The sequence below is a fragment of the Canis lupus genome, chromosome 10, assembly GCF_011100685.1.
Source record: "Canis lupus familiaris isolate Mischka breed German Shepherd chromosome 10, alternate assembly UU_Cfam_GSD_1.0, whole genome shotgun sequence".
NCBI classification, from domain to species: Eukaryota; Metazoa; Chordata; class Mammalia; order Carnivora; family Canidae; genus Canis; species Canis lupus.
In genome coordinates this window covers 33,134,821-33,154,338 of record NC_049231.1, presented here as the reverse complement: position 1 = coordinate 33,154,338, position 19,518 = coordinate 33,134,821, and the positions used below count along the sequence as shown (strand labels likewise).

Below are 19,518 nucleotides of genomic sequence, written 5' to 3'. Positions count from 1 at the left end.
TTTTCCCTCTGCACCCCCACCGTCCACCTCTCTCTCTCTCTAAAAAAAAAAAACCTGGCTCCGCACCATGGCATCTGTTTCTCTGAGGCACTTGCTTCCTTCCTGCTGTCCCCTGTCTGCAATGGCAGTGTGCAACCCCTCAAGACCATGAGGGGGGCAGGCCAGAAAAGGACACTGGTCTCCAGGCCACGGCGGCCCAACAGTGCTGAGCTCTCCTGGGACACTTGGCTTTAGGAAGTGAGTTAGGAGCTATTCGCTTCTCCACCTTCTCCCTCCTTGCCATGAGCCCCACCCCCCATCACCCTCGAGACCACCCCCACTCCAAGAACAAATAATACAGTGGCCGAGCAGCCTAAAATAATTGGGGCCACGTGATCTGGAGGCAGCTCCCAGCAGAAAACAGGCAAATATTGTCAAATGCCTTCTGCCAAACACTTTCCAGCATCCTTGGTCACGAGGGTTAGTAAAGCCCAAGCCGCTGGGGATGGTGAGCGCTGCTGGAATCCCAGCCACACAATAACCTCTATTCACTCAGAGGATTTGGGAATGGAAAGCAGCCTGTTGTACCATCCTGGCCTGCTTGCTGCCAGTGCATGTCCCCTTGCACAGCCCCGCCCTCTTACACACCTCCCTGCCGCCTGTGTCACTTCTGGCTCCTGGTGTGCCAATCAGGGTGGAGGCATCGCCCCTTCCACAAACTTATGGAGGAAGGGAGGCCCTTCCCCACAGGAAGAGTATAGAAGGCCAAATTGTCACTTTGTTGGGAGACATTTTTCTTTCTTTCAAAAAAATTAAAAATTAAAATGAGGTCTTGAGTGATTGATGGCCTTTCAATATTTCAAACTAATATAAAGCAAAATAAATTTTGTGTTTCTCTTTAAAATTCCCTTGGAGGCCAGAGGCAAAAAGGTGGGTTTGGTGCTGTTCCAAAGAAGCATGTTGAAACTTTGGACCAGGTCACAGCTCTCAGACCAGAGTCATTGCATGTGACTAATACCAGGTGTTTTGTACCCATTTCTGACTTGATCCTTCATTCCACAGTGACATAACATTATTTGCTTCCAAAATACAAGTTAGGCCACCTTGTTCCAGAAAGGGAGGCTGAACATTTCTAGCTCTGACAACAGCCAGGGATGTCAGATAATGCCGGTCAGTGTGGCAGTACCCCGTGGGAAGCCCTCTGCTAGATAGAGGAACATAAGAAAGCAGGACAACATGAAGGGATGAAGGGCGGGTCTCAGGGAATGAGAAGCTGTGTTGTGGAGCTAGGATCCTTTTTTTTTTTTAAGTATTTTGTGCTGTGGTTAGGGTATAATAAGGTAATACCATTTGAGTGGGCAATTTTGTAGCCCCACTAATGTTTTCCCATGTACCACCATCACCTCCACTTCTTGACACCAACACGGAGAACATGCCCACAGGTGTGCAACGGGGCATATGAGGATTTTCTTTGAGGCTCTGTTTGTCATGGTGACATAGAAATAAGTAGAGACAGGGAAGTGATGAAAAGGGAATATCCTGGGGGATATTTTATGCTAGAGTATGGTACCCACATGACTTTGGCCATCAGTGGTGGCCACCAGAGTTCAGGGCTGCCAGAAGCATTGGTAACATTAGAGAACTTGTGACACTGAGCTATTGTAAAAAAGAAGAAGAAAGAGGAAGAAGAAGAAGAAGAAGAAGAAGAAGAAGAAGAAGAAGAAGAAGAAGAAGAAGAAGAAGAAGAAGAAGGAGAAGACTTTAACCCAAAAAATGAGCATAAGGATTCTAGAACCTGGCTAACCCCAGGCCTTTCTGGAATAGCAACCCAGTAGCTTGTAGGCCAGAAACAGGTTACAGATTAGATTATTCCAGGTCCTGTTCTGTCATTACAAGGACAGCACAAAATCTCTGATGTGGCCTGTTGCTCAGCATCAGCCAAAACTACAGGTTAGGTAGGCTTGCACCAGGTGACATCACCAGATGAGCTCTCTTGCTCTTTATGAAAACTTTGTAGAGGTTGCAGGACTGTTACCCCTATTTAAAGAGGAGGAAACCAAGGCAGGCAACTGAACACAAGAGAGGGTCACAGTCTCACTCCAGCTGAGCAGGGGGATGCCCAGAAGGCCCTTGAAGGGGAGGCAGAGCCAGCTGACATCCTGGGGGAAATTACCAGATCACCTGAATACATGTCTCTGGTTGGCTTGTCTACCCAGAAGTAATTTGTGGACTTAACTGCTGTTAAACAAAGTAGATGGGCGGGGGGGGGGGGGGGGGTCCCTGGGTGGCTCAGCGGTTTAGCGTCTGCCTTTGGCCCAGGGTGCAATCCTGGAGTCCCGGGATCGAGTTCCACGTCAGGCTCCCGACATGGAGCCTGCTTCTCCCTCCTCCTGTGTCTCTGCCTCTCTCTCTCTCTCTCTCTCTCTCTGTCTACCATAAATAAATAAATAAATAAATAAATAAATAAATAAATAAATCTTTAAAAAAAAAAAGTAGATTGGGGTTTTTCTTTGTTTGTTTTGGCTTTTTATAGCATCAGCCTCTGAGCTAGCCAGAGCCAAAGCCCACCGTTCTGGACATTTTTATTGCCTGGTGGTGGTGTTCTCTCTTTGGTTCCCTTCTTCTTCTGATCAACTGTCAGCTTCCTAAAGGCAGTGGAAGGGATTGTGTGTTGGTGTTCACTGCTGTATTCTATAATGCCTGGCACATAGTAGGTGTTCAATAAATGTGTGCTGGCTCACCAACCAAATGAGTGTCAGTCCATCGCACATAGTGAGGGCTTTAGAAGCCTCATACCTGAGTCTATGCTCCTAGCTGGGCTTTTCCCAGCAGTGACTTTGGGCATCACTTTGTCTTCCTGGCCCTCCCTTTTCTCCTCCATGACGTGGAGATAATGTTACCCGTCTTGCTCAAGGAGTAATGGCAAATATGAATATCCCTGGCACAGTGGAAGCACTTGAACATATAAATCAAACATACTCATCTTAATTAGGGTTTTTTTTTTTTAATTACTTGGGTCTTAAGATTTTTTTTAAAAAAAGTTTTTTCTGATTTGTGCAAAAGTCTGCTTTCCTTCCTTCCCACCACCTCCTGTCTTCTTCCTTCTGTAGTGTTGACTGTGTGCAGGGCACAGTGCCAGGAACTCTGCTAACATAAACAGGGATTCGATTTGGTTCTTACCTTCTGAGGACTCTCAGTCTAAGATATAAAATGTTCCTGAATATTCCACAATAATCTAGAGTAATACTGACAGGTGCCCTTATCCAGTGTTCCCTCTGCCAGCCGGAGGGCTGTGTATTCTTGGTTAGTCCCTTTGCAGCCTCGGGAGATGGGTACTGGGTATTATTCGCATCATTTTACCGAGGAAGAGAGGCAAGAGTCTGGGAGGTCAAGCAGCAGAGCCGAGAAGGTAGCGCCTGTGAGCGATAGAGGTGGGATTTCAACCCAGCAACCCCTTGTCTCTGAACCCATGCTGTTTCTCAGCAAAGGCTGTTGGAGCTGCAAAAAGATCTAAAGAGCTGTGAAAATCTCCAGCAAGTGGTAAAAGCTTTGGGGGCAGAGGCTGTGCCTCCTGTCAAAAACATTCTCCTCTACAGATGTGACTCTGTAGCTGGGAGGTGCCCGTTGCAGCGCTCTGCGTGCTGTTGAGTGGATGGACACATGAATCTGGCTGGAAGAAGAACTGATGAAGAGGCCATCCTCGGATGGGGCTGGATGGGAATTAAACATCATGTCAGGGGAGGATATCCGAGCTGAGCCTTGGGTGCCAGGGGAGGCACGGCAGAGGGCTCACCTCCCATGGTAGGAACACCATGGAACACTGCGGGGAGGGAGAATGTGGCAAGATCAACTGTCCAGCTGGCAGGAGAGCAGTGTGTGTACCGAGGAGCAGGTCGAGAGAAGCCTGGAGAAGTAGTCAGGGGTCAGACGTGGGGGCCTTAGATGCCAAGGGGGGGTATTAGGGCTCCTCCACAGAGGCAGAGGGGAGCCACTGATGGGTTTAGATGACCATCTGGCTTCTGATCACTTAGCAAGTCTGTTTTCACAGATTTTTCAGCCTCGGGTGGCTCTGACAACCTCAGTAACAAGTTGCTATGTTCAGCAAAGTTTTAAAAGATCCTGCTGGCTAATTTTCTGGTAAAATAGAGGGGAAAGTTTCTGTTTATAGATGTGCCTGCAAGCACCCGGGAAGTGGAGACTGAACCAGGAGCCCATCTGTCCATGAAAGAGAACAGGAGAAAGGCAGGGACAGTCACACGGGTGCTGCTGTGGTTGGTCCTCACTGCAAGGTGCTGAACGAAGCTTCCTCCCATGGCCCGTGGTGCTGCGGCCTGAAACCTCGTGAGGAGGTCGTTTTCAAAAAGTATACCGCAGATAATGACTCCTGTTGGCTACTAGACTGCGTTCATTATCTCTGCATAATAGGATGGGCTCAATTCAAATATGATCAAGTTATTAAATAGAAGATCAGAAAATGGAAGAAGTGGGGAATTTTTTGGTGATCATTAAAAATATCCAGGTATAATGGAGTATTGTTCACCACGGCAGACTAATGATGTCCTCTCCAAGTGAGGAGGAGAAGGGGAAGTTTCATCAGATATGAAGAGAAATAATTAACTGCCTTTCTTTCTGCCATGCCTTGGTCAGCGAAGCAGACATTCCAATTAGCAACTTCAGCATACACACAGACCTCTGGATTCTGTAAGGAGGTTTGGGGAAAGGTATCGTGACGCTCTTTCTGTGGAAACTCATCAAGCATCAAAGTTGCCCCGAATGCCAGTTCCGTCTATTCATTTGTAGAGCTTATTAAAATGCTTCATAGTCATAAGCCACTCAGATACCTTGAGGCGAAGAAGCTCTGGGTAAGAGGAACAAAATGTGGGTAGAAACGTACTTATTTACAAGGCTCTGGCCTTTGGCAGGTAACTGCTTAATTAACTCAGCCTGTGTGAACCCTGACTTACACCCATCTGGATTCAAAAAGTTCCTTGCTGCTATGGTTTCATTCACTGGGATGTATTTCAATCTTGGTCTTATATTTTAAGGCTGAGCCCTTGGCCATACTTGGTGAGCAAACAAGTCACGAGGACATCAAGTAGAAACTGAGGCAAGGGGACTTGTGTAAAGTAGCTCCTCCTAAGAAGGGGGAGCCAGGAAGTTAACTGGGAGCCTGTGCTTTTTAAGGCCACGATTTCCCCACCAGAATGCCCCTACAGTTCTTAGTCATGAGGAAAGGGGCCCCCAGCATCCACTCAGCCCAGTCAGGAACCTGACAGCTGCCCTTGGTTGCTCCTATCCATCTCACATCTGGCAACATGAGAATCACACCCTAAATGTTATCTCTGCCCCCACGGCCACTCCTTCAATTCACACCCCATCACTTCTTGCCTGGACTCTTGCAGTATCTCCTAGCTGGTCTCATTTGTTCATTCATTCATTCAACAAGATATTACTTAGCCACCATGTGCCAGGCCTCGCTGGTCAGCCTTGGCCTCCTACCATGGTGGTGCCACAATGACCTTTCCAAAGAATGAATCTGATCATGCTGTGACCGTGCTTAAGAAAATGTAACTGGCCCCCTGTCATTTTAAAGGATCTGATGCCTTTCATAAGGTGAACTCTGGCTTGCATGGCATGCATGTTGAACGTACCCACAGATTTTTCTGGCCAAAATTAAGTTTAGGAAATCATTAGCCAAGGATAAGCAAAAAAAGATACTTCCGCCTCCCTCCCCAGTTTGTCCTGCACAAAGTTGCAGTTGCCCAAGTTGTTGGTTTGTGTGTGTGTGTGCGTGTGTGTGTGTGTGTGTGTGTGTGTGTGTGTTAGACTGGAAAATGTTCCACCATAGTCCAGAGAGTTGAAATCAAAACTTGGAAAGGAATTTGCTTAATATTAGGACTCTAAGGGATCCCTGGGTGGCGCAGCGGTTTGGCGCCTGCCTTTGGCCCAGGGCGCGATCCTGGAGACCCGGGATCGAATCCCACATCGGGCTTCCGGTGCATGGAGCCTGCTTCTCCCTCTGCCTATGTCTCTGCCTCTCTCTCTTTCTCTCTCTGTGACTATCATAAATAAATAAAAATTTAAAAAAAAATATTAGGACTCTAAGTAGTCTGAGATGAAACCCATGAAACTTGAGTGTTTTTTGCTTTTATTGTTGTATTCTTTTACAGTCAATACACAGGTGCCTAATAGAGCATATTAAGCTTTAAATTAATATTAGTGACTGTTGTTATGATGATTATTTCTGCAGCATCCCAGAAACACTCTGTTCTTCTCTCCTCTGAGCCCTTATTTTTTCAGTTCTCTGAGTTCTGCTCTGTCATTCCCTATAACATTTTGGTAGTGACTCTTGAACTCCAGGGTTTGCTTAACTCCTATGCCAGGCCATATTCTCTTGTGGGCACTGAAAGATTCTCCATACCCCCTCCTCCATGGGTTTGTGTTTTCAGAGGTTCCTCTGCAACCCCCTTCTCCACTCAAATCATTGTCTCCATCATCCAAAGCACATGCCTGTGTGTCTCTCATTCCTGCTATGCCCCTCTCCTGGAACCCCCTCTATCTATCCAAGCAAGGATACCACAGTGATTTAGAGTAAGATTCTCCTACTTACTGGTTGCATGACCATGGGCACACGAGTTCCACTCTCTGAGCCACCGTTTTGTCATCTAAAACATGGCTGTAATTCCTACTTTCCATCCTGTGAGGTTGGAAAGAGATACCAAATACCCAGTGACTGGCACCTGGGAAGAGATGCTAGCCATTGTTGCTGTCACAAAGTTCAAATCCCGGTTCATCCTCGAACCTTAACCATCTCCTCTCCTCAACACAGTAGTCTCTTTCCCCGCCATCAAATGCATCTGTCGTACTTAAATATTCCTATCTCTGTGCATTTTTCTTCCCAGATAGATTGCAAAGTGAACTAGGGCATAGGCTGTGGCTTACGTCAACACAGGAGCCTACAGGAGCCAGACAAAGAACAGAAAATAGAGTAGGTGTCAGAAAAGGAGGAAGCAGTGGGGACTCTGGCCAACTTGAGAGCATACACACCTCTGGCCGATTTTTGTCATATGGGAAAATGGGCCCAGTGTTGCCAGAGCTCCACCTTTTCAAAAGAATCTAGATTCTTATGTGAAATGTCCTGAATTTTAAAAGTTGGGCCAACACTGTTTTCAGGTGAAACAAAGCATGTCTATGAGACCCCAGTTTGTGAAAACTGTCTTAATCAGATGGCCCACACAAGTTTGTGCATAAGCTGGTTATTTGGACCTCTGAACTCACTTTTATAGAGAAACAATGCTATGAATGGCATGCAGGGGTCCAGGCTAAGCTGGAAGGCTGGTTCCCATTCATGGCAGACCTGAAGCTTAGGACAGTCCTAAGAAATTTAATCTCTGTGTGAAAGCATTTTCCCACAGGGAACCACATTTAGAGTTCTGATTTACGACATCAGGGACATGTGTACTAGAATGTAAGCCCTTTCAGGACAGGACCTCTGTTTTGTTCACTGCCATTTCCTTAATGTCTAAAACACTGCCCGGAACTCAATAAATATTTGTTGAATTAAAGATTACCTGTGTCTTTATCCATCTACCCACCATTAATCTGTTCCCTGTATGCAAACAGGGACAGTCTTACTCACCATGCATCCCCAGCACTTGGCAGGTGGCAGGAGATCAGTAAATATTTGTTGAATGAATACATAACTGCAACGATCTAGCAATCAAACACTGATTGAGCACCTGCTGTGTGCCAAGGAATAGGCTAGGCTTCAAGGATGTGGGAGTGAATCAGATACCATGCCAGTGTCAAGGAATTAGGTCACACAGAAAGGATTGCATAAACTCCTTCCCGGAACACTTCTAAAAATGGTCAGGAGTTACTCAATGTTCCCCTTCCCAGAGAGGGGGGAGTGGGTGACATGATACCATTCAGCACCAGGCTTCTTCAGTTATCTGAGCATGCCTAGGGTTGAATTCATTGGTAGGGTCTGGATATGAAATGATTGAATTAATTTTCTTTCAACCACATGTCAGAATGAGCCAAACAAGCACTGCCCTTTCAAGTAGGCACCTCAGGAGGCTGTGTCCTTGTTCCATTTCACAGTTACGACAGCACTGGATCACTTCTTTGGCAAGTGCCCCCAGAGAAGTTAGAAGCCATCTGAGGATATTTACTTCACTGCTTTAGAATCATACTTTATTTTTGCTCTCCTTCGCACCCCCAAAACATGTTTGAGATGAAAAGGTTATTCCAGTCACTTTATCCTTCAAACTTGGTTCCAAGTGACTTTGGATTGTTTCCTAAAATCCAGTTTGTGATCAAAAGAGAAATATTTTCTGTTGGTGAGTTAATTGAACAGTGTGTGCCCCAGGCTCTAAAAGCAGCAGCCCCAAAGAAAAGTCCTCAAATTATCATGTGCCTCAGCACTTCTGTTAGAAGAAGTGTTAAATCTTCTAACATGTCTATGACAAAGGGGCAGGAGTCTTTTTGATGCCTACACTCTGGTATTTGCATTAAACAGGAGGAAAAATGCTAAACTGGATCTAGTTTACTTTTATATGCCCAATATCTAGCACAGATTCTGGACATAATAGGCACCCAAAGATGTTTTATGGAGAAGAAAAGTGGATGATGATGAGGTCCAACATCTGAGTGTTTCTCACGTTTCTCACGTGCCAGGCACCACGCTGGCACATGTCATACGTTTCATCCGATTGTCACAACAGCTTATAAGGCGATCACAGCCAGCACCTTCAGAAGGTTAAATTACTTGCTCAAGGTCATCAAGCCAACAATGACAATGCTGGGGTCTGAACCCCATGGGTAGCCCTCACCCTGAGCCCCTAACCTGTACTCATTGAGAAGGTGATGGGTGTAGAATCATAGTTCCAGCACAGCAGAGGTGATCCTGAAGAGACTGAGAAGTTCAGCTCCCGTGTGGTTATATGACTTCCCTTCAGTCAGTGGCTTCCTGGTTGTCCAGCTGTCGGATTTCTCCTTGGGCATTTGTTTCCCAGGCCATCCCACCACACTGTTCTTGTTAGCAAAGGTGCACCGACACTGTGACCTGTATTGGAAATGGCTGCACAAGTGAGTGTGTGGTTAGCTCAGCTGAACAGGGTGCCTACAAGCTCCTGTATCGTTTTTGGAGTTTGAAGGAAACCAATCCACCCAGAATGTGGCCAGTCCAATGACAGCACGGAAGAGAGGGACTGGGAACTTGAGCCAAAAGTGACCCAAGGTCATACCCACAGGGGCCACAAGTCTGATCCTGCTAACCAACCACCTCCATGCCTGACCTTGGGCAGGTTGCTTTGTCCTCCCGGGCCTCTGTTTCCCTTCTGTAGGAAGAGTTTTCTCCAGGTCTTCCTCTGGAGGAGGACCAGGAGGTGCATGCTCTTCTTGCTTGAGGTTTGCTCATTGGGCATTTATTCCGCAGGCTGGAGGAGAACTATGAAATTGCAGAGGGGGTCTGCATCCCTCGCAGCGCCCTTTACATGCATTACCTGGACTTCTGTGAGAAGAATGACACCCAGCCTGTCAACGCCGCCAGCTTTGGAAAGGTGAGTCCAGCCTCCTCTGGCTTATTCCTTTCCTCCCCTCTTCTGAGTAATTTATGCACAGTTCTTAATCCTTTTTAACATCCTAATTGCTTTTGTTTTTATGTTATCAAAATAAATAATAACTGTGCTGTACTATTTTGAAGAAGTTCAAACACTTATTAACAAGGTAATACCAAGCCAAATACAAAAACAAAGTAATACCCAAGTATTACAAATTCCAAACAATTTAGGCAGGTCAATAAGGTAAAAAGCATACACCTGACTTGAATCTTCTCAATACTTGGCTTGCAGAAAGTGCCTTCTTTCCTCTGAGAGGCATATATTAAAATCCCAAGTGTGTTACGTGTGTGTCAGTGATTCTGGGGTGGGCAGATTGCTTGGCTTTGTCACATGAAAGCCTTGGAGAGACTGGGAAATGGTCTGAAGTCATTAGCTGGGAGGTCTGAGAATCCTTCATGCGGAGTGGTATTGTTTGTAATATTACTGCAGGCCTGGCTGCTGTATGCCCCTCTTGTGATGAAAATATATTCCACGCTTCAGGCTGTGTCCACAAACACTCACCATCACTGATCATTCCTATTTAACAGGCCAAGGAATGCTGTCGGACACTCTTCTAAGACTGATCATTTGTCTATTTGATAGATAAAAATATAGATTTGGGGGCCCTGGGTGGCTCAGTCAGTTAAGCATCCAACTCGATTTTGGCTCAGGTCATGATCTCAGGGTCGTGAGATGGAGCCCTGTCAGGCTCTGCCCTCAGCAGGGAATCTGCTTGAGATTCTCTCTCTCCCTCTCTTTCTCAATAAATGAATGAATAAATATATAAATAAATAAATAAATAAAATCTGTATTATATAAATCTGTCTATCTATCTATCTATCTTTTTTTTCTATCTATCTATCTATCTATCTATCTATCTATCTATCTATCTATCTATGGAGAGAGGTTTCTATACCTCTAAAATACCCAATTTAATTTGAGTCTGGGGATGCCTGGGTGGCTCAGTGGTTGAGCATCAGCCTTTGCTCAGGGCATGATCCCAGGGTCTTGGGATTCAGTCCCGCATTGGGCTTCCCGCAAGGAGCCTGCTTCTCCCTCTGCCTGTGTCTCTGCCTTTCTCTCTGTGTCTCTCATGAATGAATAAATAAAATCTTAAAACAAAACAAAAAAAATTGAGTCAGTACATCCAAACTCTTACTCCTTTTATTAGCTTCTTTTCCCTTTGTATAATTTTTACCACACCTGCTAACAAAAAAATAGGCAGGCTAGTTTTGCACCACTATTCCTTACCAACTTTCTAAGTGTGGGCATACCAAGGACTGAAATGGCAGAAAGAGGTCAGTGCACAAGTTTCACAAATTCCCTTTTCAGATCCCCAACGCAACAGATAAATCATCAGTGGGAAAAAGATGAAAGAGAGCAGTGTCAGGCCTGAGCCAGCCTCCTGGGAGAGTTTAAAATTGTGTGGCCAAGAATTGGTCCACCCAATAAATGGGAGGATGCTCCATTGTGATGTAAGGAAGGGCATAAGTTTTTGTGATACATTAATGCTATTTCTCATACATGAACATAAATTTTTTAAAAATTCAGTCGAAGAAACCAGCTTTGCTGTTTCTTTTACTCATTTCTTCAGTCCATCGGTGTTGGCCGAGGTGGGCTGCATGGCAGGTCTTCTGCAGAGATCCAGAAGGAAATCTGGTGTGGGTCCACCTTGTGGAGAACCTCATGGTCTAGGGAGGGAGTTGGTGAGCCCCTCATTGGGTGGGCCAAGGAAGAGCACTGCAGGAATGCAGGGAAGCCTGGAGCTTTGTCAAGTGTCTGAGGTTCTGGAACATTCACGGGCATCCACACTCCCTCACAGCAGCTCCTGTGGAGAGTCCAGACCTCTGATGGAGGGGTAGGTTGGGTGAACCAAAAGATCAAGAATCCTAACTCTCCTGGATTTATCACTTAACTTCTCTGACCTGGTCAGGGTGACCTTTTTCTTCTGCATAGAGCACCTCTCTCCACCTGTGCTGTTCAGGACAGTAGCCACTAGCCACATATGGTTGTTTCACTTAAACAGTAAAAATTCCTTTCTTCAGTCTCTAGCCATATTTCAAATGCTCACTGGCCCCATGTACCTAGAGTCTATAATACTGGACAGTGCAGATAGAACATTTCCATCGTGACAGAAGGTGCTGTTGGACAGCCGCGTGCTGAATTACTGTGAGCCAGGGAGAAATGCTCTCCCGCCTCCCTGCCACACTGGGGGCTCCCCGGGCCTCCCCCTGCCCATTGCCCACAGCTGGTCCCACCCAGCCCTCTCTGCGTGGAGGCCTCCTCTCTCCCCCTCCACCACCTCCCACTGCTCACCGCCCCTTCTTCCTCCTTGGGACAACCTCCACCAAATCGCCCCTGTTCTCTGATCCTCGGTCCTGCTGGCCTCCATGCCCACAAGTCTTATTTACACCAAATGGCTTTTCAACATCTTCCAAATGATAACTTTCTCTAAGAATTACAGTGCCAGCTGCTTCCAAAATAGTCGCAAAAAAAGACATCCAAACTCCATCCTATCTTCAGTCCAAAAGCAAGGACATATCCTGGTATTAAAAGCATAAATCCAGGTACCCTGCCATCAATTTCAAGTGCACTAGAAATTGGGGCTGTCCTTCCAGCCCCAGAGGACAGAAGGAGCCTGCCGAGGGTTTTCCCCACTGAGCCCATTGAACTGAAATCCCGGCCACGCTTGCCCTTCCTGAGGGCTCCCAGCTGCAGCTGCCATTTCCACCTCCCCAACCCCTCAGAGAAAGGGACTGGTTGTTCTGTGAAGCCTGGGGTGTAATCGTGGGCAGCCTTCCTTTGAGCAGATCCATCCAAACTTTTGATTCATCTGTGAACTTTTAAGTCTGAGGAGGCAAGGTTCAATACTTTGGCTTCATTTTTAGAGAAGAATGTCACTGGTGGCACTCCCCCCCCCGCCATGCCCACCCCCTCAGCTTGCAAGTGGGCTGGGGTGAACCGGGTATCAGGCATGAGCCGCCCCCTCTCCCAGCCTGTGTTGCCCAGCTGAGAGGCTGGGAGGATGGGAGGATGGGATACTGTCCTTGATAAAGTGAGTGGATGGCCGCAATTGTTTTGCCACAAGTAAGATCTGAAAGAGATCCTCTTTCCAGCACTGTGGCCAAGCTCCATAAGCCCTGGCTTCCAGTAATACCATGTTGACTCTGGGTCCCAGAATTAATTCAGGCATCACAGAGAATGCAGAAGCTTCGAGCCCAACTGGTCTTGGGCCTGCTTTTCTGTTGGCCAGGGTAACGAAAGGTCACCCAGCTTGGAGTCACTGGACTTTTCTGAGCTCCCATTTCCTTACCTCTAGACGGGAATAATTCCTCACCAAATTACTCTAGGGATAAAATGGGACAGTGCTTAAAATTGTAAAGTGTTCTACCAATGGAAGAAGGCACCATTATTGAAAATTAGCCTTACTCCATTCTGTCTCCTCTATTTCCTACCATGCTTTATTTTTCTTTATAGCACTTACCACTGTCCCAGCTGTTACCTATATAACTAATATGTTACATGTTATATGTATAGTTATCTATATGTCATTGCCTTTATTTTACTGCTGTATATTACAGACTATATATATTATATATAATTATCATATACATAGGATGTAATATGTATCTGTGTATCTATATATTATATATCTTTTATAGATATATCTATCTATATTATATACATAAATATCTATCTATATCTGTATTTACCTATACATAGATATAATAGATATAGTATATATTATATTAACGCGTAATTATATGTTATATAATGTATATGTTTATAACATATAATTATGTTATACATAATATATACATATATCATAGTAACATATGGTATATAATATGTATATATTAGTTGCTTGTGTTTTATTTGCCTCCTTCTCTAGAATGGAAGCTCCATGAGGACTTTTTTGTTCACTATGCATCCCCAGCTCCCAGAATAGTCCCTGATACATAATATACCATCAGATTATTTATTGAAGATTAAATGACCTATGTTATGGCCATTTGGCAAAGACACTGGAATCACTTGACACATGTGAATTTGTTCGCCTTGTATGATGCCCATATGAAGCAAGCATTATATCTATTCTCCATTAGCCGGTTTGCTGAGCAGGGATGAACTTGTTCACATACCAATGGAAACTGGTTGTATTTTCCCGTATTTTGAAGGGCCACCTTCAGAGTTCTCTGTTTAGCCTTCCTGCTCTGTCCTCTGATGGCATCACAGGGAAGCCCCACAGCATCTGACCATGTTCTGCCATCGTATTGGTCTTGATTGGATAATTAACTCCTTCTCAACTATGAAAAAGCCCCATTCAGTCCAGTTAAAAACCTCCATCTGACATGGAAGTCAGAGCCTCTCCCTTCCTGAGGCTCAGAATTTACTCTGTGAAAGAGGGGCAAGATGTGTGCTCCCTCTGTCTTCTGACTTGGAGGAGGGTGAGAGAAGGAAAGTCAACAAGGGTCATTTTGATCATCTGGAGCTCTGTGAGGGCTGCTCCTGCCAGTGCCCTCTGCTGGGCTCATTGAAAGAGTCCAGATATGCATTTGGGGGAGCTCCACAGATCCCCAGTGGTTAAAGGGATGTGTTCTCCAGCTGACCTTCCCTTACAACAGCCACCCATAGGCTGCTCTTGCTCCTCCATTGAGGATTCACCCGATGGCTCTGTTCTTGTGTTGGAGGGTGTTGACCAGCTCACTGCATACCTAGTATTACACTCTGGTTCTCAGAGACACCTAGTTGAGCCCCCACTAATGTACCTGGTGTATGGAACAGGCTGAACTCAGCAGCGTACACATAGAAAGTAACTTGGCTTTGTTCTTACCATGTTATGGCCAAACCATCTTCCCTGACCCCTGATGGTTTCACGGCAGGTTTAATAACTTTTGGTTATTGGTTATAAGAACAGGCCTCTTTTCAATAATTTAGACTCTCTTTTAGACATGAAAGTCCAGTCCAGTGCTCCATTCAAAACCCACAGCCTCAAATCCACTTGAAAACTCCTCCTTGACCCCCTCAGCCTTGACCTCATGTGGCCTGAGGACCTGCAGTGGGGAAGGAGAGAATGTGGCCTGACCTTCTGCTCTGCCCTGAACTTTTCCTCCTGCTGCTGGTGTCTGCAGGCTTGTCAGGTTGAGAAAAAATACTTCCAAAATGATAACCCTAGTTTTTCAGCAAAGGTAGTAAAATAAATTTTTAGAGAGCAATGGAACTGTACCTTGAAACAAACAAGATCATAGGGATCAGAATTGGCCTGCATGTAACAGCATACCCAGCTAAAGTACCTAAGCTTATTAATAGATGATTCTTGAGGCACCTGGCTGGTTCAGTTAGTTAAGCGTCCACCTCTTGGTTTTGGCTCAGATCATGATCTCATGGGTTGTGAGATTGAGCCCTGTGTCAGGCTCCACGTTCAGCAGGGAGTCTGCCTAAAGATTCTCTCCCTTTGCCCCTCCCCCCACTAGTATACACAGGAATTCTCTCTCTCTCTCTCTCTAAAATAAACAAGTAAAAAAAAAGTAAAAATAAACAAGTAAATCCTAAAAAAGATAGATAATTCTTTTTAACAGATGTTAGAAATATTTAGCCATGTCTAATTACAAATGCAGCATTCACAGACTTTTTATAAAAATTAATAAAAATCACAAACACATAGGGCTTTCTATGACCTGGCATTGGTAAGCATTTTACATATATCAGCCTCCTCCAAACTGCTCTATGAGGTAGAAACTGTTATTACTCCTATTACAGAGATAGGTAAACTGAGTTCCAACTAGGTAAGGTAATTTGCCCAAGGCCACACAACCAGTAAGTGGATGTGAACCTGGGAAATCTGGTTCCAAGAGTCCATGACCTTAAACGTATCTCACTTACCTAGAACATTGATTTGGGGGGTAGGGTGTGTATGTGTGGAGGTGGAAGGTGGATCTATGTAGGAAACAAAACAGTGGGTCTTTGGACTTTGATGTAGTCATTAGCAGCCACCTGGTAACCTCTTAGATGGTGGAATTTGGGAGTGACGTTTCAGCCTCTCCGTCTCTCAGGGCCAAGTGTGTTGGTCATCGCAGTTGAGAAAGGCCTTCTCAATCTTGCTCCACCCTGGGGGTTCTGGGCACCGTTAATCCCACCACCAGTGTTTCCCATGCTGCTGCCCCCTCAACACTTAGGCTCACCCATTTATTAGATACTCATTTACCTCGTTCTGTTGTGGCTCTGGCCCTGTGCGGGCGGGTGGGAAGTGGAGTGAAGAAGACTGTCTGTCCTTGAGGGGAGTGGGCAGCCAAAGGAATATATCCTTATGTGAAACCACAGAACATGATGACAGACGTGCCCCTGAGCTAGAGCGACACAGCGGGAAATCACTGCCTCCTTGGGAGCAGGGGGGAGGCCGGCAGCTTTCGAGCAAGGTCAATCTGGGAGGAGCCCCAGTGCCATCCCCTCCCTGCCACAGTCCTGTGACATCCATGGAAGCTGAAGAGGGTGTTTCTTTTTCTTTTTTTTTTTTTTTAATTTTTATTTATTTATGATAGTCACACAGAGAGAGAGAGAGAGGCAGAGACATAGGCAGAGGGAGAAGCAGGCTTCATGCACCGGGAGCCCGATGTGGGATTCGATCCCGGGTCTCCAGGATCGCGCCCTAGGCCAAAGGCAGGCGCTAAACCGCTGCGCCACCCAGGGATCCCGAAGAGGGTGTTTCAATGCCACCAAATACCTCTTTCTCCTGTGTCACCACTGGTCTTTTGGAAACTAAGCAAAAACTCTACCTGCACAAAGATGGAGCATCTTGGTGCTTAGCAGCAAGCTAAACTTTTTCAGAAACAAAAACGGGGCCTCAAATCTCTAAGCCAAGAGTACCTCTCTCTGACGTACAAATGGATTGCTTTCCAAGTGTCTGTAACATTCATTGCTAAGAGGTTGAAGGGCAAAAACATGTTGTCTTCAAACAACCTTTGTTGAAGTTCCACCGTGTGCCAAGCATTCCCAATAATGCCACGTGCTGAGTCCTGAGCTTGAGGATCTCTCACCGTCTCTGTGACCATGGACAGGTTCCCTCTCTGCACCTCAGTCCCTCCATCTGTCACACTGGGATCGAGGATCTCTACCACATTAGCTGGGAGTACTTTTCAGTTAGAAACCATAATGGCAGTACCTCATGTACTCAGCACCCAGTCCTGGGAGCTAGATACTTGTTTTGTTCCCCTCTAAAGATGAGATGGCTGACCCAGGGCCACTGGAAACTTCTGGGTGAAGTAAATCCTGGGTAGACATCAGAAGGTGGATCAGTTAGGAACTGTGTTGGGGCTGTGGGTAAAAATGCCTGTCTTCATCCTCAAACAGTGACATAAATGAATTAGTGGTTTTACTTTTCTTCATATAGAATAAGTACAAAAGATGATAACCGAACGTGGCATAACAGCTCTAGAAGAGCGTTGGGGACCTAGGTTCCTTCTCATTCTGTGCTCTACCATTTGTAGCAGGGGGCTTCCAACTTCTTTCCAACTTCTGCATCACCTCACAGTCCCAAGTGGCTGCTGTACAACAAAGGCTATATTCCAGGCAGCAAGTGGGGTAAAGGGGGTAAGAAGAGAAAGGTCAGAACTCCAGCTGAACCAGTGGTCTTCAGGTGCTTTCCCAGAGCCCAGAGCAGTGATCTCCCCCACGTCTTGCCTGCTGCCCTTGGTTGTCAGGGAAGCAGGAAAATATAGATCACTGACTCTTGGGATGAACAATTAGTTTGGTTAGTGAGGAAAAAGGGATAAGCCATGAGCCATTTTATCCACATAAGGGCATTTTTAAATTCCATTGTATTCTTTTTAAAAAAAAATGAGATACAATTGACATATAATGTATTAGTTTAAGGTGTACAACATAAGGATTTGATATATATGTATATTGTGAAAATGATCACCAAATAAGCTTAGTTAACATCTATCACTGCCCATAGTTATGATTTTTTTTATTGTGATGAGAACTTTTTTTCTGTGTGTGATAAGGACATTTAAGGTCCCCTCTCTCAGCAGCTTTCAGATGTACAGCAAGCACCATGCTGAACGTGGCATCTCCAGAACCGATTTATCTCACAATTGGAAGGCTGCACCTTTTGACCCCTTTCCCCCAAACTGCTCCCGTGTGTCCTTTTATGTGTCACGGCTGTGAAATGGAACCCAGGATCCTGAAACTGTGTGTGGAATGCTTTCAAATTAGGAGCCTATGGGAAGCAACACAGGTGGCATGACGTGATCACCTAAGGCCGTGGGAGGGTAACGTGATTTATGGTCCACACTGTCGAACTTGTCAGCAAGAGACAGACTCATGGGTGGGCACTAGGCGCCTGTGACGTAGTGGAATCTGAACACATGGACGCGCCAATTGGTCTCAAAACAGTATGTCCCGTGAAGGTTTGTCAATCTCTCAGAATCCTCAGTTCCTCTCATGGAGTCTGTAAAAGAGCAACTAGAACAGTGCAGGATCATTCATCAATACCTATTGGTTACCAACACTCCAATATGAAGGAGTTTCATCTATTAAAAGGATTAGAGGTTGTTTGATGAGACACCCCCCCTTTTTTTAGCTGAGGAGGTGAAGAGGGGAACTGAGAGGTCTTCCCCAGGTCACACATGTAGTGGCAGGGCTGGGGCTGCAGGATGGGAAGCACTGGGTGCCTGCTGCAGGGCAGGGACACCAGGAAGCTGGGTTGACAGATGTGTGAATTGAATTTATTTATAGCAGCCTTTTTCCCATGAGGACTTGAGGTAATTGGCACTTTGGGCTGTGGGTGGCTCCTCCGTGAATGTTTGGCTCCTTCCTCACAGCTGGCCATGCTTGAGCAATGCCAAGATGCCAAGGGTGTCCTGGGGACCCGTGCAGGGACAGCTGCATAGACCTGGAAGGGAGACGAGACCAGAGATTCCTCCTGTTCTGCCCTCTTCCCTCGAAGGCCCCCCCAACCCGCGCCAGCCTGGAGTTATGTGCACATGCCCGTGGGGGCACGGGGAGGATAAGGATGCTCCTGAGGCATCAGCCTCCTTTAGGAGTGGCCTCTTTCCAATTTTCAAAGAAAACCATTCAGTACAGCCATAGAGTTTCCTTCAACTTTAAATTCTGGCGTATGTCTTGCCTTATCTTCAGTGTCCACTGTACGGGGCATCCATGTCACAAGGTCTGATTTCACCTCGGCTCCCACAGTCTGTTATTTCAGGTGTCTTTTGTGTCACACAGTGTGAAAAGCTCAGAAATCAGATTGTGTGGGTTCCAATCCTGTCTCCACCCTTTACCAGCCATGTGAGCTCAGATGGTTTCTGAATAGCCCTGGGCCCCAGGCTCCCCATCCACAGATGGGCAGGTGACAGCAACACGTGGACATTGTTGATATAATGACTGTCAAAGAGACTTCCTCGGCTCAGGGCCTGGTAAATAAAAACACTCAAAGCGCCTTAGCTACAGTTATGATTTCAGCTCACCAGGGCAACATTTCAGGGCTTTAATACAGGTTCTTCATATATCACCACTCACATCGATGTTTCGACTCTTCCAGCTGCTTTTCCTTCTGAATAATTATGAGAACAATTGTTCTAAAAATTTCCTGCCTTGCACACATGCTGCCATCGCCACCCTCACCCGCTCTTGTTATCGCCTTCAGAGTTATTCTAGTTTTGACTTAACCTGTAGCTTATGTAACTCACCTCCTTCTAACTAAATTGGTGTGTGATGACTGTCTTTCCTCATAGTGACACACGTGACACATCATCCAGGCAGTCTGAGGACGATAGGGGGCTCACATATGGAATTTTGGACTTCTTGGAGTTGTCATCCACGATATGTCTAAAGGGGCAGCAGATTAGCTGTTAGCCTTCTCAGTCCTGGGGTTTTTTCCACACAATCCTGCATCAGTCCATACACATGATTTGAAATTCATTTCTGTTTCATT

General features: G+C 45.9%; 1 protein-coding gene across 4 annotated transcripts in view; it reads left to right on the top strand.

Annotated features, from left to right (window-relative positions):
- The window catches only part of RFX4 (regulatory factor X4), a 162,553-nt gene that overhangs the window by 54,967 nt on the left and 88,068 nt on the right, over window positions 1–19,518 (top strand). For all 4 annotated transcript variants that reach the window (XM_038550787.1, XM_038550786.1, XM_038550789.1 and 1 more), the window contains one exon: window positions 9,419–9,542. In XM_038550787.1, the coding sequence (XP_038406715.1) occupies window positions 9,419–9,542 (124 nt within the window). The remainder of the gene's footprint in view (window positions 1–9,418; window positions 9,543–19,518) is intronic.